General features: G+C 43.8%; 1 protein-coding gene across 1 annotated transcript; it reads left to right on the forward strand.

Moving 5' to 3' along the window:
• The first annotated feature begins 3158 nt into the window (after positions 1 to 3158).
• On the forward strand, positions 3159 to 19762 carry SOD2 (superoxide dismutase 2). Its single transcript, XM_063124488.1, has 5 exons — positions 3159 to 3307; positions 5405 to 5607; positions 7788 to 7904; positions 8822 to 9001; positions 18795 to 19762. Exons 1-5 carry the CDS (start codon positions 3273 to 3275, stop codon positions 18938 to 18940), a joined length of 681 nt encoding a protein of 226 aa, XP_062980558.1. The 5' UTR covers positions 3159 to 3272; the 3' UTR covers positions 18941 to 19762.
• Positions 19763 to 20982: the final 1220 nt, after the last annotated feature.

Raw genomic sequence — 20982 nt, forward strand, 5'->3', positions numbered from 1 at the left:
ACCACTCAACTTCATTGAATGACCCTGAGGGTGGGGGGAGAGGTCCACGCCATGCAGTTATATAAACTCTTTATCGTGTCTTCCCTTACTCCTCTTTCTAAACTAAAAAGCCCTGAATTTAATCTTGGGGAGTTGTTTCAACCCCCTTATCACTTGGCTTCACTTTTCTACACCTTGTTCAGCTTGACAGTATCCTTTTTGAGATGATGTGACTGGAACTATACTTTGTATTCCAAGTGTGGTCGCACCATCGAATTGTGTAAAGGCATTATAATAGTTTTACTTTTGATTCCTTTCCCAATGAATGCCCAACATGGAATTTAACTTTTCACAGGTGCCACATATTGCTGATGCTTTGATTGAGTTATCCACCATCACCCCAAGATCCCTTTCCTGGGCAGTCACTTCTAGTTCAGACCCAATCATTCTATTGTGAAATAAACCATGCTGGCATCCTCTTGGACTAGATGTTACCTAGCTGAGTTGCAATTGTGAATTTGAATAATCTCCAAGCCTTTGGGAAATATTTGACCCTCTTGATTTTTGTCTTTGACTTCATTTATATTAATCCCCTAATTTTTGAGAAGTTTCCTATTTTTATATCAAATATGTCTGTTTTGGGCTGTCTTGGCATCATCCATTTACTTATAGGGTGAATTCAATAGTGCTATTCTTACTGTTTCCAGTCACTTCAACAACATGTAGGTTTTCATTGGGTCCTGGTTGCCAATTAGGATTCGGTCCAGGATTACCTCCCCTCTGATTTGTTCTATGCCCAGCTGTTCAGGGTATGTAGAAATTTTATCTCTTTGTTGCTGTAGTTTGTATCCAAAAATAACCATATCTCACTTTTCAATTTCACCTGATTTTTTGTTATGCCTGCTATAGCTATGATTTTTAAATTCAGGCACACCAACTCAGAGGCTTCTAGCATTAGCTTATAAGCACCTATAATAAGGTGTCCCTCTCCAAATGTTTCTGGCATGTTGATTTCCCCCTGTGCCCTTTGATGGGCTATCATGTCCTATTGTATGCTCATTGCCTAGCTGTAGCCCATGGGTAGAAACCTTAGTGCCTACCAAAACACCCTAATCTTAACCATTTTTATTTTAGAATTTTTTAAATATTTTTTTCACTGGCAGCTGGGATTGCTTCAAAGCAAAATGGGAATCTCTAGCTTAATTTTCATGAATGCCCCTAGACAGATTACTTGTTCTTTGTGAATCATCATGCACACTCATGACAGCTATTTTATGATTATGGTTTCCCACAGAGGTGAGTTTAAAAGCTTCAAAAATCCTGATTCTGCACCAGGTAAAGACAAGTTTATTAAAAATTGTTTTAGATTGCTCTTCCCTTCTACTTGGATAATTTCCCCCGATTAACACCAGAATGGCTTATTGGGAACTCTAAAAAGGAAATTCCTGAGGTTGTAAGTTCCAACTGGATGTCAAGAGGCATTAGATGCCTCTTTCTGAAGGGCAAGTCACCCTGCATCCAAATATATTTTCTGGCTATTTTCTGTAGCCGTTTGTTTAACAGGCATGACTTTAGCTTCCAACAACTGTCTGCTATTTTAAAATGAATAGAAACCACCATTCTACACCAGAACATTTAGCACAGATGTATTTAGGGTAACTGGGAGCATGTGAACCAATAACAGGTTAATCATGGTAAAGCCTTTTTTGGGTGGCCAAATAGCAATGAAGAATTGCCAGTAACAGATGTGAGAACTGTTGTTCTTTTATGTCATGTATTTATGCAATTTGTATGCCTGCTTGCAATATTAACAGCTGTTCTGGGAAGAGTGTGTGTAAAAATCCCTCAAACATACATTGGGAGGAGGTGTGTGTGTGTGGCATGCAGCAGAAGCACTGGAATTATTAAGAAACACGGAAGAGCTCTATGGGAAATCAAGTAAAGAAAGACTGCATCCTGCCTGTTGGAAATTTGAGGGAAAGGTCCTTTCATTTCTGACAACTGAATAAACTTGCAAAGAGGCAGGTAAGTACTGGCTATTAAAGTACTTGAGATGAGAGCATGAGGACAAGGAAATGACTGAGCTGCAATGCTAGCAATTTCAAAAAATGAATTATTTACTCACTGGGACTTTAAATGAATTCCTAAAGTTTAGAAATGGTCAGCTAATAATTAACAAATTGTTAACCTCAGTTCTTAGTATTTGTGTGTATGTATTTTTTAAAAATCAAAACTAAATTCTTGACTACAGGTAAAAATTGAATATATTTCCATGTAGCTGCTTATTTTTGGAATTCTGCTTGTATTGTTTAAAAGAAGCAACATGGAGCTATACAGGGCACTGAGGTCTGCTCTAGTCTCACACATCAGTGGAAATTAATTATGCACTGCTCCCACTCTCTTCCTAGGGTGTTACCAAATGTTATTCACAGTATTTCAAGTTTACCTTTGCAGACATAAGGACCAGAAACTTTAAAATGTGAGAACTGAAGGTCTCTGGATACCGGATCTTGCTCCAGGTTCTAAGATCTGTACTTTTGCAGTGTGCACACAGCTCTGAACATTGCACATTTATTTACATGGATATCTCACCTCTCTTCCAAGTCGCTCAAGGTAGCATACATGGTTCTCCTCTGCCCATTTCACTATCACAATAGCCTGGCCTAAGGTCACCCAGTGAGTTTCATGGCTGAATTGGGATTTAAACCTGGGGTTCCCTAGTCCCACTGTGACACTCTAGCCACTACATGCTGACTCCTATGATAAACAAGACAATGTATTTTAGGAGAAATGGATATGCATTATTAAACCATATTCATTTGCACTATTATCTTATCAATAGGAGACACGCTTGAGCTTACAGATAACAAACAGCTCTTATGTGAGCAGAAATTCAACTGGGGCGACGTTTCCTCGACACGGAAGGAACTTCTTTACCAGCTGAATTCCAAACTCAGCCTGTTGCGACTCGTTCTTCTGGCGATGAAAACGTGTCCTGAAGCTCTGCACGGAAACGAGCTCAAAGGGCTTTGCTCTCTGCCCACTTTGGTCGCCTCAGCCTCGCCACTTCTATCACTGGCTGTCAGAGAGAAATGCTTCTCCCCCGCCCTAGTCAACAACCGCTGAGGGAGGAGGGCGAGGCGGGGCGGGGCTGCGCAAGCGCTTCGTTGACCGACCAAGGCCCGCAGCCCGCAGACGGGTGGTGTGAGTGGCTGCTGAGGCGCGGAGCGCGGCTGTGTCCTTCGCGTCGTCTTCGCTTTTCTCCGCTTCCCTTTCCGAGCGCCGCTGCCATTATGCTCTGCCGGTTGGTTTCCCGGAGCAGCCGCAGGTGAGAGCCCGGCGGGGCCGGGAGCCCTTGAGTGCCTGGCCAAGGGCACGGAGTGGGCCCCGCTGGAGCGCAGGAGAGGCGGGAGATTAGAAAACTGAGCAACGAGAGAGAGGGAGGGAGGACGCCCTGAGTGGAGAATACAGCGGAGGGGAAAAGGAGGCTGGAGGCACCAGTGTGGTGAAGGTGCAAAGCTGCCGCCCGGCAGGAGCAAGGGAAATGAATGGAAGTCAGGGTTTAACTTGAACCGATCTAGCCGTAGAATAATAAAGTAGCCTTCCTCAACCTGGTGCCCTCCAGATGTGTTAGAGTACAATACTCAGCCAGTATGGTTGGGAGCTGTAGTCCCAACACATCTGGAGGGCACAAGATGTGTTGGACGGGAGAGTGGCAGTGGTGACTAGGACTACGGAGACATGGCTTCAAATTACTCCTCAGCCATGAAGCTCATTGAGTGACCTTGGGCCAGTTGCACACTTTCAGCCTAAACTACCGCACAGAGCAGTTGTGCAGATAAAATGGGTGGGGTGGGGGATGAGGCATCTATGCTGATCCTAAATCCTTTGGAAGAAGGGTGGGATATAAACACAAGAAATAGTATACACAGCACAGTAGGTACACATAGTTCCTACATATCTGGGATTAGGAAGAAGAGCTTTCCGGGTCAGAATGTGGTGTCTAGGCAGATTGAGCTTTTGATGCCTCTCCTTTTTGGAACTAAGCACTTAAGCCAGTTTTGTTTGACAGTGGCAGTCTTGTTAAAGAATAGTAACACTTTCTCTTCCTTCTCCCAGGCTTGAAAAAGGGGAGAAGAGAACACATAGCTGATGTATTTATGACGGTGTAACTAATGAGCCAGATTAGTAGGTTATGGGGGTGGGTGGGTTACACACTTCCACAAGAGACTTCTGACAACTGTATTAAGGAGCTGCACTTCTTCTACAATTGATGTTTGCATACATGTGAGCATGATGCCGCTACCTCTGGTAGAGCAGTTGAAACTACCAGAGTTGCTCCAAAAGACAGACAAATCAAATGAGTTTTAAATATGATTCCATTGATCGTGTATGTTGGAAAGGTAGGCCGAGAAAGTTGTAAGAATTCTGTGGTCTAGTTTGCTACTCTTGTCTATCAACACAATTGGTTTAATAATGACATGTTTTAATAATTTTGGGTACTTGGCTTTTTATTGCTCACCTCCTGTCTTTTATAACTGTCCCCCAGGGTGTTGTCCTCTCCAAGATTATAGTTCAAATAGAGATAAGTTATTGTATGTCTTGTAACAAAGACTCTTGAAATTTAACTCTCCACTCTCTCTAAATGGACCTTTTGGGGGGGGATGTGCCTCTAATGTCTGACTTGGGGGAACCTCCACACCTTTGTAAACCTTTAAGATAATAGTGGTCAAGCTCTTAGGTATTTTTATGACCTTGGATTTATGCTGTAGCAGCTAGCTTTACAGTCGGCCCTTCATATGAACAGTATAGGCAGATGGAATTTTACTAGAAAGTCCCATCAATTACAAACTTAGTTTTATGTCAAACTATTTTCTTTGGTCCAGGCTTGCAGTTACTATTTACACAACACTGCCCTCCACAGTCACTTTCCAGCATTTCAGTGACAACATTTTTGCAATCCACAAGAATTATTTGTGGATCACAGGGAGTGAAACTCTCTGCTTTTCTTTCTCTTCCACCTCCATCTTCCAAATAAATTGCAGCTGTGTGTATTTCCATTTGGTATTCTTCCATGGAAGTGTAACAAAAGTTATCATTGAGAGCTAGTATGCTAAAGCATATGGGGAGAGATGGTTGGACCTCAGAGACTTAGGCTGAAGTGCTCTTCAGCAGTGCAAGTACATAGTATTGGCTTCAGGCAAGTTAATGTTTCTTGGACCTCATTCACAATTAAATTGCATTAAAGCTGATAAAGATAGTTGTGATGGGTGAGTAATAGAAAAGATTGTAAACATGCAGATATCTGTGTTTTAAAAGTGTTAAATGGTATAGTAAGATATACATTCTTCAGATTAAGTGGAAATAAAAGTTTTGTTATTGAATGTCAAATGTTTTAATCTTTTAATATTTTGTTCTCTTCCAGAAATGGCATTAAACTGATTGAACCTATTGGGTGTCTGGCCTTCAGACAAAAACACACTCTTCCTGATTTGCCTTATGATTATGGTGCCCTGCAACCCCATATTAGTGCAGAAATTATGCAGCTTCACCATAGCAAGCATCATGCTGCATATGTAAATAATCTGAACATTGCTGAAGAAAAATATAAAGAGGCCTTGGCAAAAGGTATGTCAGCCTGTGTTGCCGCCTTTGTTTTCATAGAATAATAGAATAGTAGAGTTGGAAGGCGCCTACAAGGCCATCGAGTCCAACCCCCCCTGCTCAATGCAGGAATCCACCTTAAAGCATATCTTACAGATGGTTGTCTAGCTGTCTCTTGACTGCCTCTAGTATGGGATAGCCCACAACCTCCCTAGGTAACTGGTTCCATTGTCGTACTGCTCTCACAGTAAGGAAGTTTTTCCTGATGTCCAGCTGGACATCCTAAAGCTGCTGCATGCTTCTCACTGTATTTCCATGTTTTCTCTTGTGCTAAAGTTATAGTAATTTAGGAAAGTGACCTTCTTTTTGCCATGTGTTTGTGGAGTGCCTAGTTACAGTGTAGTGGGGGCATTGTTTACACGGCGTTCCTGAGACCATAATTCACTTCTTAAGCTCCTAACATTGATCTCAGAATTTAATTGTAAATAGTAATGAGATCTGTGGACTTGTAACTGTAAAGGTAACTGTACTAAAAGGGAGAGCTTTGCATTGTCTTTCTTATCAACAAGTATTTGTCGCCTTTATTATTACATTTAGATTAGTTATTACATTTGGATTAGTTATCACAACTATCCCTGTGGGGAAGAAGATGCGAGGGAGACTGGAGCAGGCAGGCACCATCAGAGCCTGCTTCAGTTGGACACCCCCCCCCCCCAGGGCTAACTGCCATCTTCACCCTGTGGGGAAGAAGGAGCTGTTGGTTTGCCCCTCCATTGGGAGATGAGAGGACGGAGCAGGGCCTTCCCACCAGCCTAAGCAGTCTCCTTAATTTCTTTTTATTTTCTCCCTCTTCCCTCCCCATACACTTTTCCTTGTGTGTCATGTCTTTTTTTAGAATGTAAGCCTGAGGGTAGGGACTGTCTTCTTTATTGATACATTGTAAGCCGCTCCGAGAGCCTTTTGGACTACTAACTTTCATTATCTCCACCATAGCCAATGGTTAGGGATCATGGATGTTATGGTCCTACACGTTTGGAGGATACCACATTGGGGAAGGCTGATATAAGCAATGCAAGAGAAAACAGAAGAAGTACTGTTACTGTGAGAGTTTAATGATTAAGCTGAGACAAGAATGTTTGTTTGGCTGTTGGTTCATAGATAAGCAAACAGTTGTCCACAGCCTTTCTTTTTAGGATGCAGGCAAGGCAAATTCTTAAGTGGTGCCAATAGATACGTAGTCCAACAAAAAGGAGGATCCCACTCAAACTACATGAAGCAGAAAATCAACAGTCAGTAAGTGTAAAGCAGATTGATTGTAACAAGTTATACTAATAAACCCAGTGTGTTTTGAGTTGCATTCAGCTCTCTGTTAAGAGAAAATTCAGTTGTTGTCTGATGAAGGAATGCTCTTTTGACAATCAGAGGAAAAGTTTTCAGTATTAAAAAAAAACTAAGTTCTGAATAAAAACAACTGTATACAGATAGTGCTTTATAGTTTTTATAAAAAGCCTTGGAAATGTTTAATTGACAGGCAGCATCAATATATTTAAATATAATTTTGAGCAGAAATTTTGACACTAAAAGCAAGTTTGAAGTGCCCCCGCTTTTCAAAATGAGATCGGTGGGGTTCTTCTGGTCATGGCACCTTGCTTCTGGAATGTTGAATTTTTAGAAGAACCTGAAAACTGTTTTCTGTTTTCTGCTGCTTTTAACATGATTTGTTGTTGCTGTTACATTTGTGTTGCTGATTTACATTTGGTGATATTTAAGGTTTGACTTTATATTTTATGTTGGTTGTTTTCTTGCCAGCTGAAAGCTTCTTCCAGAGATGTGTTTGTAGGGCAGTATCCAGTGCTGCTGCTGCACGTATACAATTGACATAGCGTTAGCGTGAGCAACCTCTAGCACTGTTCAGCAGCACAAGGTGGCATAACAGGTTACCCTGGAAAACTTTACGCTACATCAATTGTGGTAGCAGAGTAGCAGTGTTGGATACTGCCCATAGGTTGTGAGTTTATGGGCCAGTCTATGTTTATGGTGCAGTTCTTAAATGTTTGGAAATTCCTATATTTATACTTTGCCAACAAATATTTCTTTATAAGCTGCAATCCATTTTCTTCAGAGTGGTACTATTAAATAAGTAAAATGCTTTATGCCAGGGTTCAGCTTAGTTTCACTTCATTCTCTATTCTTTGCATCTCCAGGTGATGTGACTGGTCAGGTGTCTCTTCAGCCAGCTCTGAAGTTCAATGGTGGAGGTCACATTAATCACACTATCTTTTGGACAAACCTTTCTCCAAATGGTGGAGGGGAGCCACAAGGTTTGTAATCAAAAAGGGTTTATTGTAACTTGCAGTAATACTGATATAAACCTAGAGATGTAAAATTTCCGGAAATTTTGAAGCCATGGAAAAAACCTGTTTCCCCCTGCCTGTGTTTTTTGGGGGGTGGGTAGAATGGAAATTTTCAGAAAAATTGAAATAATGCAATATTAGCACTTTTTACAGATTGAAAGTCGCTTTGTTACTTTTGGAACATAAAATGTAATTATGTCCAAGTTGGTTTGGCATAAAAATATTACATTTGGTATTTTAAAAGTACAGTGTATTCAAACAATTATTACAAACTGGTAATAAATAATACTGGTTTTGAGGGGGTGGGGCGAATTCAGGGGAGAAACTTTGTGGAGGGGAGGGGGTGATCCTGCAGCTTGCTTCCATTCTGTTGACAGTGTCAGCTTGAGGGCTACATTCGGTTTTGGAGATGCTGTCAGGGGCCACATTCCTGGGCAGGGCCAAAGGCGAACGGGGGTGGGCCCAAAACACCAGCATCATCACTCTTACCTTGACTATTGACCATGGTTAAGATTTTGCCAGGGTTTACAGCAGGGTTGCAGAACCCTCTGGGGTTCACCAGAAGGCCTTGCCCCCTTCCCCCATCCACCAATTGTTTGGTGGTTTCTCAGCTTTTGTGCAGTACCCAGCCCCAATAAAAAAAAGGTTGAAATGCCTTTCCTAAGATTTAGTTGCTGGTAGTAAGAGCTATAATCTAAAATGTGCTGGTATTTTTGGCTTCCCCCATTGGCCCCGCCCACCACCAGAATGCAGCTCCTGAGAGCTTCTCTAAAATGAAATTCAGCCTTTGGCCTGAAAGAGGCACCTGTGTTTTAGACCTGCACCTTTCTTGGTTATGTCTGAATTAATCTGAAATGATCTGGTGTGTGTATTTTTTTAAAAAGGGGAGCTAATGGAGGCCATTAAACGTGATTTTGGCTCATTTGCGAACTTCAAGGAGAAACTGACAACTGCCTCAGTTGGAGTTCAAGGCTCAGGATGGGGATGGTTAGGCTATAATAAAGAACAAGGTCGATTGCAGGTTACTGCCTGTTCCAATCAGGATCCTCTCCAGGGAACCACAGGTGAGTTTCTCTAATATAATTCCATGGGGAGTTATTCTAGTCTGCATAGGCTATGGTAGACTTCTTCTTTTTTAATATGGATGGAAAGCCACCAAATTTGCCAGGCTGGGAGAGGATGGGCCAACTAGCAGCAAGGTAAAAATCCAGCCAGTGTGGTATAGTGGCTAAAGTGTCAGACTGGGAGTCGGGAGATCAAGCTTCCAATTCACTTCAGAATCCAATATAAACTTCTCCTGTTGACCTACAAAGCTTTTCACTGTCTAGCTCCTTCCTATCTTTCCTCTCTCATCTCACACTATTGCCCCGCTCGTGCTCTTCGCTCCTCTGATGCCATGTTTCTCGCCTGCCCAAGGGTCTCTACTTCCCTTGCTCGGCTTCGTCCATTTTCTTCTGCTGCCCCTTATGCCTGGAACGCTCTCCCAGAACATTTGAGAACTACAAGTTCAACCGCAGCTTTTAAAGCTCAGCTAAAAACTTTTCTTTTTCCTAGAGCTTTTAAAACTTGATTTTGTTCTGACCTTATACTGTTAGTTTTACCCTGCCCAGTGCCTGTTTGCTTTCTCTTCCCCTCCTTATCGCTTTACTATGGTTTTAATAGAATGTAAGCCTATGCAGCAGGGTCTTGCTATTTACTGTTTTACTCTGTACAGCACCATGTACATTGATGGTGCTATATAAATAATAATAATAATAATAATAATAATAATAATAATAATAATAATAATAATCTGGGTTTTAGTCCCCACTCAACCATGGAAGCTCATTGGGTGACTTTGGGTTAGTCACAAACTCTCTGCCCAGCCTATCTCACAGGGTTGTTATTGTTGTGAGGATAAAATGGAGAGGAGGATTATATATGCCACCTTGAGTTCCTTGCAAGTGTGAAAAAGGTGGGATATAAATGTAATAAATAAATACATATTGGTCAAGGATTGGTGGAGATATTAGCTTCCCCCCAAACCCATTTGTATTGAGGGAAATTGGTTAGAGGCTTCGGAATGTTTGTGCTGAGCTATGGCAAGGAGCCAGGGGGGGGGGGTTTAAAGGGTCCCTCTGAAGCCCCATGGCAGAGCAGCTTGGTCCAGGACTACCAACCAAGGTTCAAGGCTGGGAGAGGGGGGCTGAGCCTCGCCCCTGTAGAAGGGAGGTTGATTCGCATGTTTTGTTTACTGAAGGGTGATAAGTCGGAGAGCAGTTGGGGAAGCTTGTGCCTGGGTTTGCATGGTGAACACCCATCTGCTTGTTTGCACCAGGTGACATAGTGACCAGACGTGCCTTTTGCCCAAATGTCCATTGGCAAAACCTGCAAAAACCACTGTGCCTGTTTTTCCAAAGTACCTACAATTGCATTAAGCCACTTGCATCATGCAGCACCATTTGGGGATAGATGCACACAGGGTAGTAGGGATGTTCTCTCTCTATTGCTGTGATGTGTCCTCATATTTGGTTGTATTGCTATATTGCTTCAGACCAGAAAGAATGTGTCTCCATAAGCAACTTAAAGAGCAGCAAGCTCTGCGTTGGAGACACATTGCTTACAATACTGGCAGTAGTATTTCAGCTTGGGCAGACAGCCATATCTTGTCACTATGTCACCTGGTGCAAGCAAGTAGATGGGTGCTGGCTATTGTAGAATGACATGCACCTACCTGTATGCAAGCAACTACCTACACATCTAAAAGATGCATACATTCTGTTTGTGGCTAAGAAATAATAGACTGCTGTTGCATGGTGCTTTGCATGAAGAGGTGATAGGAAGAGTGACCAGGCAGATTTTAATCTGTTTGATAATTTGATGATACAGGAAAATATACTAGGTTTCTGAAAAGTCTTTGGTCGCCGGTGACAATCATTCTTTGTCCACCACTTGGGCCCAACATCCCAATCCCCAGACCTTTAACCTACCAGTTTTCTTAGCCACTGGCCATGTAAAGTGTAGGAATGCTCTAAATGTTCGGACTCTCAGCACCAGAGTCTGCAGACCCCTTTGTGCTCTTACATCCGTGAGGAGGCCGGAGGGGGACACCTAGGACATATCTTAAAAAATAGCCTTCCCCGTTGCCTCTACCCCATTTCTTCTATAGGCAGGACTTCATTTGGGGCAGCTCTAGTCACCAGCTACAAATGGTATCTGCTCATTGTTGTTATTAATAGGCTATCAGTGGCTGAGGATACATTTGTAGTGGCTTGTAATTAGCTGGGGCTACATTTTCAGCTACAATATATCAACTGACTTGAAAATATTAAGAACAAATTGTCTTCTAGTGGCAACTAGATGTATTTAGTCGCCAGTACAAGACAATTCATTCTTAATCATTTCTGTAGACATTGTTACAGTCCTTTGAAATAGGCCTAATAAAAAGCAAGAGGCTGAAATGCTTCGGGCTTTTCAGCAATATATTAATTTACAGCATCCTCTCTTTTCGCTGTTTGTCTTGGATGTCCAGCTGCCTTGCATCCTGGGTTGCATGCAGGCCTACTTCCTGATTAATGTGCCTAATCTGATCATGAGGCACTCAGTTTTATTGTGGTATGTTAAGTCGTATTCCTGACCTCATGGCACAGTTTCTTGTTTCAGCCCTTTCACTCATTCCAGCTTGGAGATGCACACCCTGTCTGTACGCAGGTTGCCAGGCTGAACGTCTTAAAATGATAGCACATAATGTCTTGAAATACTGGAGCCATGTGTTGTCTCAGACTTTTATGCCAAGCTCCCTACCAACAGGCTGAATAAGACAATAAACAGACATATATCCACTTCTCTGTGCAAGTGAGACAAGACTTTTGCCTCCCAAGCCCTTTGGCCTCACTACAGGGCTTGAGAGCAAGGCAGAGTCTTGCCACTTGTGCAGCCCCTGATTTGTCTTAACTTATCTACAACTCCTGCTTTTTCTTAACTTCTCTAGACAAATTCAAGCCTCTTCTGGAACCCAGCTGCAAGTGCCAGAGGATGGGGTAGGGAGGAATTAGTAGTGAGGACAGATAGAGGTTCTTCTTCGTGGTCTCTATGCATCACACATATGGGCTTTGCGCCTGCGCAGAGACCAGACCGGAACCTACTATAGCTGAGTGGAACGTTTTTGGCGGGAACCCCTCCCCCCATGCTACCGCGCATGTCCATGGGGTTCCCGCCCTTACCTCAGTTCTTCGTCGTCCGCCATCGTGCATAGACCATAGAACCAACCTCTTAGCGTTTGTGTCTTAAAAATATCTCTTTTACTCTAATTCTTTCTCTTCTTTTCTCGCTTCGGCGTTTTCTTCTCCTTTATCTATCCTATATATATAAAAAAAAAAAAAAAAAAAAATAGTTTTTGTAGTTTAGATTTTCCTCAGCGACTTCGTCGCTTGAGGCCTGTATGGCACTAAAAGCACCGTTTAGAAAGTGCGTAAAGTGCGGGGCTAAGCTCCCTCCATCGGACGGACACTCCCTTTGCATATTGTGCTTAGGTGAAGGGCACGTTGTCGAGACCTGCCATCATTGTATGGCCTTTACAAAACAGACCAGGAAACACCGAGCAGACCGACTCCGCTCGGTTCTTTGGGAGAAGGCTCTCAAGGCCGCTGAGGCCCCGACAATGGAGAAGACTGCGGCTCATAAGTCCGTGACTCATAAGACGGCACTTACTAAGACCGCACCGGTCAAATCATCAGACCAAAGCACTGAAGTGCAGACCAGAGCTCATAGGGCTGAGATACCCCTCACGCCTGGTCGGTCATTCTTGAGTTCAAAGGCTAAAAAGGACTCTAAAAAAGCCAGAACTCCAATTCCTTCTTCTGAGACTGAGAAGAAGAAGAAAAAGAAGAGAAAGAGGGATGCGGAGAGAACCTCCTTAGCATCGCCTCCTCCAGTAGAGCCGGTCAGGAGCCAATCCACTCCTCCCGCTGCTCCCACTGCCTCGGTATCGAAACCGCCCTCGGTATCTGCCGCCTCGATGTCGAGACCACCCTCGGTATCGAGGCCACATTCGTTACCAGCGGTACCGACTCGTCCGCCTAGCCTCTCAGAAGGCGAACTGAGGGATTCGATGTCGGCAGCGTCTTCTCACCAACCCCCTCGACCGCGAGAACTTCCATTGTTGCCATCTCCAAGGCTAACACCACGCCGTGATTGGGAGGCAACCTCTCGCTACTCTGAACCTCAGGCGAGGGGTGACGAATACCAATGGGAGGGATACCGCCCCCAAAGGTATTTTCAGGAACAGCAGTATCCGCGGGAGGATTACTATGCTCTTCCCCCGCCTACAACTAGGGTGTGTCGCTTTCCTTTGCCTCCATCACCAGCGCCTCAAAGATCATCGGTATCGACGCCTCGACAACAACCGTCGGCGTCGACTGTGGCGATTCCTGCGGTATCGACGGATGATTTACATTTAGTCACCGTATCATCACCCGAGGAACATTATCCTTCGGACTCGGAATCGGGTGTGTCGGCCGCTCCTTCTTTTCCGTCACCGGAAGATGAGGTCCAAGATAGAGACCCTTCCTCCCCATCAGACGACATGGTTAGGTTCTCGGACCATATTTTGCGAATGTCTAGAGCATTGGGGATAGAGACCCAGGAAGCTAATGAGGCTGTGGTAGATCGTATCTACGATGTGTTCCAGACTACCACGAACCAGAGGATAGCGATCCCTCTCCCTCACGCGCTAAAGCAGGCAGCGCAGTTGACTTGGAAGACACCGACGTCGACGCAGGCAACATCAAAACGCCTAGAGACTCTGTATAAAGTGCAGGAAGAGGGTGCACAATTTTTAGTTCAGCACCCTAAACCGAACTCAATAGTGGTTGAGTCAGCACAGGGCCAGTCCCAGAAAGCACATTCCGCTCCAGTGGATAGAGAGGGAAGAAAGCTAGACATGACGGGCAGAAGAGTCTATTCGTCATCCTCTTTGGGCATCAGGGCATCAGCCTATGAAGCAACTATGGCCCGTTATCAACTTTTTCTTTGGGAGAAGATTGGTAATCTGTGTGATCACCTCCCAGAGGATAAAAGAGAGGTGGCAAGAGTTCTTCAAAATGAAACAACGGGTATAGCACGGCAGCAGTTGTCCACCGCTCGACACCAGGTGGACTGCCATTCAAAATCGATGATGGGGGCCATATCGTTAAGAAGGCATGCCTGGCTTAGATCCTCAAATCTAACCAACGAGACTAAGGCCAGGATAGAAAATATGCCGTTTGATGGAGAAGGTCTATTTAACAGTAAGACTGATGACACGCTGGACTCCATCTATAAAGCTCGGACGACTGCTAAAAAGATGGGGTTTACTTTTCCCTCGCAACCTCAATACCGTTCTAGAAAATGGAGACCTCCGATGCAGCAGCAGCAGCATCGGCCCCAATACCAGCCGCAACCTCGGCAGCAACAACAACAGCTGCAGAGAAAGAGGCCTTACCAGGGCAAATACCAACATGACAAGAGGCAACCCGACTTCAGCAAGAAACAGCGGGTTTGACTCCTTAGATCCAGATCCACTCCCTTTTGCGAACCGCTTAGCACCCCAGTACCATCAATGGGAGTCAATTACAACAGACTCCTGGGTGCTCACTATCATCAACTCGGGCTATGCCATCGAGCTCGATGCCCTCCCTCCTTTTTCCGGCGTGAAAGTAACGACTCCATCCCCTCCTCTGCTGCTCGAGGTACAGACCTTACTATCGAAGGGGGCCATCTCTCCCGTACCTGCAGAGGAACTCAATCAGGGATTTTTCTCTCGTTACTTCACGGTCCCGAAGAAAGATGGAGGTCTTCGACCGATCATGGACTTAAGACAACTGAACAAGTTCATCACCCCGAGGAAGTTCCGTATGACAACGGTTACTTCAATTCTGCAGCTTCTACAGAAAGGAGTTTGGTTTGCAGTGGTGGATCTGAAGGATGCGTACTTCCACATTTCCATCAGGAAGTCGCATCAAGCTTACCTTCGGTTTTCGATCGGAGCGTCCCAGTACCAGTTCACCGTTCTTCCGTTCGGATTGGCCACGGCGCCGAGGGTCTTCACGAAGGTTATGGCGGTGGTATGCGCCCACCTAAGGCAGAAAGGCATTTACGTGTATCCGTACCTGGACGATTGGCTTCTCGTAGCGGACAGCAGCGAGGCGCTCCAGTCGGATATACTAACCACCCTCAACCTGTTGGACTCGTTGGGGCTGTGGGTCAACCACGAAAAGTCCATTTTGACTCCACAGCAGAGATTGGACTTCATAGGGGTAACTCTATCCTCTCGAGACGGGAGGGCATACTTACCGTCAACCAGGGCGAACACCTTACAGCAGTTAGCCATCGATACCGAGAGCCGCCGAAAGGTTTCGGCATGGACAATTCAGAGACTGTTAGGATTGATGGCAGCTACTACGGCAGTCATCAGATTTGCAAGACTCAGAATGAGAGTACTGCAGGCCTGGTTTTTGAGGACTTTCGATCTCAGACACGATGCTCGACGAACTTACCTTTCGATACCAAAGCAAGTGAGGGCATCTCTGAAATGGTGGTTCTCGATGTCGACTCTTCTCGAAGGCGTTCCATTCCAACAAGACGCGCCTTCGGTAACGATCACGACGGATGCATCTTTAGAAGGATGGGGAGCCCATTGCAGCTCTTTAACCTCTCAGGGTCGTTGGCCTCGATCACAGAGAGAACAGCACATCAATCACCTCGAACTCATGGCTGTAGAAAATGCAATAAGAGCATTTGCACAGTTGATCGAGGGCAAGAATGTCTTGATCGCGACGGACAATACTACCGTGGTGGCATACATCAACAGGCAGGGTGGAACAAGATCACACCCTCTGAACCGGTCTGCACTCAGGATATGGAACTGGTGCATAAAGAGAAGGACTTACCTGACGGCGATCCATGTAGCCGGCAAGGACAACGTTATTGCGGACTCCCTCAGCAGGTCCTTCCATGTCGACCACGAGTGGGAACTCGACGCCGAGGTGCGGGAAAGCCTTTTTCGGAACTGGGGCCACCCTGCTGTCGATGTCTTCGCTACCGAAGACAACACAATTTGCGCCAAGTATTGCAGCAGGGCAGGAAGAGGAGAGCAATCTTTAGGAGACGCTTTCACCAGGACTTGGAGAGGAAATCTCCTGTACATGTTTCCTCCCTTCCCACTATTGACAAGGGTGATAGCCAAGATCCAGATGGACAACTCCAATTGCATCCTCATCACTCCGTGGTGGCCTCGACAGACGTGGTTCGCTCACGCCCTTCGGCTATCGAGAGGGGATTACATCAGGCTCCCGTCGACACCGAAGCTACTGTCTCGACACCAGGGCAGGGTTCGACACGCAGATCTGTCGACCCTCAAGATGACTGCATGGAGGATAACAACCACTCCTCCTCTGGAACTAGAACTTTGACTGTGGACCACATTATATTGGCAGCACTAAAGCCTTCCACAAGGAAAACTTATGCAGCAAAGTGGCAAAGATTTCGGAACTTTGCTTCAGGACAAGATCAAACACCAGAATCTTGCCACTTATCTTTCATCCTCAATTATTTATTGACACTCTTCCAGCAGGGACTTAAGCTCGCATCCATCAGGGTTCACCTTGCTGCGATTACATCTTTTCATCAAGGTATAGATGGGTTTACACCTTTTACCCATCCAACAACGAAGAAATTTCTAAGAGGTCTGAAGAACACGATACCGACTGTGAAAAGTATCGTGCCGCCTTGGAGCCTGTCAGTTGTGCTGCAAGCACTGACACGCAAGCCCTTTGAGCCCATGGCGTCGACAGACCTTAGGCTTCTTACTTTAAAGACTGTCTTTTTAGTAGCCATCACATCGGCAAGACGTGCAAGTGAGCTCAAAGCTCTTAGGATAGATGTCCCGTACACTATCTTTCATAAGGATAAGGTTGTGCTACGCACAGACCCAGCCTTCCTGCCTAAGGTAGTGTCTACTTTTCATCTGTCCCAGCATATTACTTTACCTGCTTTCTTTCCTAATCCAACTACACCTCTTGAGTCTTCTTTGCATACTCTCGATGTAAGAAGGGCTCTTGCTTTTTACAAAGACAGAACAGAGACTTTAAGGAAAACAAAGCAATTGTTTATTTGTTATGGGGAGCCTTCTAAGGGACTCCCTGTCTCTTGCCAGCGGTTGTCACGCTGGATAGTGGAGACAATAGAATTGGCCTACTCTATTTCTAAATTAGAGTTAGTGAAACCTGTGACGGCTCATTCCACCAGAGCTGTTTCAACGTCGGTGGCCTTCACCAGAGGTGTTCCCTTGGCAGAAGTCTGTAGAGCCGCAACGTGGTCCACTCCATCCACGTTTGTCAAGCACTACAGTTTGGACACCCGTGCGAGGCAGGACTGCTCATTTGGGAGGACAGTGCTTTCAGAGATCTTCAGATGATGCACCAACCCACCTCCAAAGGTATGTCAGCTTGCTACTCGCCCATATGTGTGATGCATAGAGACCACGAAGAAGAAATGCAGGTTGCTTACCTGTAACTGTAGTTCTTCGAGTGGTCATCTATGCATTCACACAACCCACCCACCATCCCCACTTGGTGGTGTGAGACTTATAAATGACACAGTGTTTTTGTGGAATGTACTTTACTTTATTTACACTCATGTTTATGGGGGCACAATGTCGGACTCCTGTAAACTGAGGTAAGGGCGGGAACCCCATGGACATGCGCGGTAGCATGAGGGGAGGGGTTCCCGCCAAAAACGTTCCACTCAGCTATAGTAGGTTCCGGTCTGGTCTCTGCGCAGGCGCAAAGCCCATATGTGTGAATGCATAGATGACCACTCGAAGAACTACAGTTACAGGTAAGCAACCTGCATTTTTGCTTACTACCCAAGTCTCTGTTTGTGGCTTCCTAAGTGGAGAGTTCTTGCAGAACCAACTTGCTATATCATTAGCCATTCTGCTGCTTTTAGTTCGTGTCAGCACTGCTAGGCACTGGTTTTTAAGTCAGTGACAGTTAGCAGTTACCTTTCATTTTAAATATAACTTGAGACCAGCCTAATCATTGTTGTTGTTGTTGTTGTTGTTGTTGTTATTATTATTATTATTTATTGCATTTCTATACCGCCCAACAGCCGAAGCTCCCTGATTGATTCCAAATCAATCTTCCCCAACCGGTTGCCCTCCAGATGTGCTGGGCTACATGTCCCAACACATTTGGAAGGTACCAGGTTGGCGAAAACTGCTCTAGGTAATACAGTTTGAAGCAGATGGTGACAAAATACTTGGATGCTAATTAAAATTGTCCTTTTAAAACTAAGAATTAGTCAGTATTCATTTTAAAAGGATAGTAGCACAGGTACTTCAATAGTTTGTATTTATACTAGAAGGATTCTGGTCATGGTATATCCTTGGAAATGGAGACAGGGCACAGTATGTAAATTAACAACTTATTGCCAAGGTAACTTGTTTAGCTTTTGCAACATTTATTTGATGCTTATTTGATGTTTTATTTTAGAAAATGTGTATACCGCTTTTCTGTTTCTTTCTTTTAAAAATGCACTTTTTAATTCCCCTTTCCCTTCAGTTGTGCATACAGCTGGAGCTCAAGACATACCATGCAGTAAATTAAAGTTAGTGGCTTGAAGTTTGCAGCTTCTGTTACAAACAGAAAACTCCCTAGTACTAGTCCCTGTTGGGAAAGCAGTTTATTTTAAAACAAATATTATATATGCTTGTGAATAAACTGGTGCTTCTTGCTGATTTGGGTAGAAATCATCTAAAATGGGAGGAGGGTGGAGGAGAAGCTCTAATGATTTATTTAAGATTCATAATATCTTAGTCATATTTCTCTTCTTTTCTAGGTCTTATTCCACTGCTAGGAATTGATGTTTGGGAGCATGCATATTACCTTCAGTATAAAAATGTTAGACCTGACTATCTCAAAGCTATCTGGAATGTGATCAACTGGGAAAATGTATCTTCAAGATATACAGCTTGCAAAAAGTAGCAGCATTCTTGTACAGACTAGAACAAGAACCTTGGTGTTCCTCGGATAATTTTTGTAGTAATGTCTAACAAGTTTGCTTGCTAATTGCTCTACCATTGAAAATATTCTAGCACATAAAAAAAAAGTTCTTCACCCTAAAGCTAAACATTTGTCTGATTTGGTGAAACTAGTTCTTAAAGTGCTAACCTGCTTTTCAAAAACAGGATTTCTGTAGACAGAACTCTGAAAGAATATAATTCTTTAAAACATCAGGATGGTATTACAAGTGATGTTCCCCTTGATAGCACGCCAATTTATGATTATGCTTTCACATGCGTTTCTTACAATGAAAGAAAAACTAAGTGTATCCAATCCAAGGGGAGGACTTGAGAAATAATAGCACTTCCAGAGCATTTCATAAAATAAGTTTCATGAAAGGCTGAAGTGTATTTGTCAAGGCCAGATAGTGCTTCAGTAAAAGGCAATCCATTATAGTCTTCCTAATGACAAAGGGTTTGCAAATATTTGTTCATTACAACAGCATTCTTAATGTGTGTTTGTCAGCTGCTCCCAATTTGTCCTCCCAAAAGAGAGGAAAAGTCCAAATTAAAGGTAAATCGTATAAGAAATCAGCTTTGTGGTTAAAGGTGTTTAATGTGTGAATGTTTGTCTTATATCTACTTCAGGTGGGAAGTATCCACTCATTGCTACTTCTGTAGGATACTGTTAATAATGGATGATCAAATTGTTCTCTGATATTGGTCTAGCTGGCTTTCTTTTCTGCCCTACAATGTTTGATTGGAAATATAAACATTGTCAAAATAAAATCTAAAAATGACTCTACATAGTTATGCTTTTAATTTAAATAGAACATTTAAAAACATAAGGGCCTGAAATATTATGCAACTGGCTTTTTATTAATTCCAAAAATGCATTATAGTTTGATCTGAATGAGTTGCAGCTGGCTAACTATACTTGATGAAGAAAAGGTTCATACCGTGATATCAAGCCTGCAGTCAGCATAAAGGAGGGGGAGGCTCAGTGCTAGAGCACCTGCTCTGTATGCAGACGGTCTCAGGTTCAGTCCCCAGGATCTCCAGGTAGGGCAGGAAAACTTCTGCCAGAAACCCTAGAGAGCCACTCTCACTCAGTACTGGTCTAGATGGGCCAAGGGTCTGACTTGGTATATTATTATTATTATTATTATTATTATTATTATTATTATTTATTTATTTATTTATTTATTTATTTATATAGCACCATCAGTGTACATGGTGCTGTACAGAGTAAAACAGTAAATAGCAAGACCCTGCTGCATAGGCTTACAATCTAAAGCAGCTTCCTATGTTATTGTCCTGTAAGTGTACTAGGCACAGCTTAAACCTGAAAATTTAGGCAGTGCTGTGACTGCTGCCTTCATCCGCTAGTGAAGGAAGGGAAATGGGAGGAAGAGGAAAAAGGTGTGGCTCACCCTAACTTGAAAATGCCTTGCAAGTCCCCACTCGCAGAACACTGATGATTTCTATTACTAAATGTGAACAGCAAGACTCTAATTTGTCCAGCAGGTGGAGCTTCCATACCATACTTAGAAATCCCATTTAGCTTACACAACAAAGAGTCTTATGGCACCTTAAAGACTAGTGCATTTATTATGGCATAAGCATTTATGGACCAAAGCCCACTTTAGCAGATGCATGGATTTTCACCTGGGTTGGTGGATCCTTATACAGAGGAGTGTATGAAGAAGAAGGGGAAAAAATCTTAGCAATGAGGTCAGGGGAATAGAATGCAAGCAATCTATGATAATTATGATGTGATAGAGGACACTATCCCATTGCCTGTGCTGCAGTAAGATTCAGATGATAGTCCAGTCAGCCTATATATGTGGACTGGGGAGGAGGGCACCTGGGCAGCAAAATGTCTTGGGCTGCATCTGGGGGCAGCTAAAGCAGCATGCTAACCTTGACAAGTGGGGCAGTGCTGTTTGAACGATATATGCCCTTAACGTCTCATATTACATGCTGCAAAGTTGTGCTGGCACTAGGGAGGTAGGGATTCTCTAA

The sequence above is a fragment of the Elgaria multicarinata genome, chromosome 4 (assembly GCF_023053635.1).
Source record: "Elgaria multicarinata webbii isolate HBS135686 ecotype San Diego chromosome 4, rElgMul1.1.pri, whole genome shotgun sequence".
NCBI lineage: Eukaryota > Metazoa > Chordata > Lepidosauria > Squamata > Anguidae > Elgaria > Elgaria multicarinata.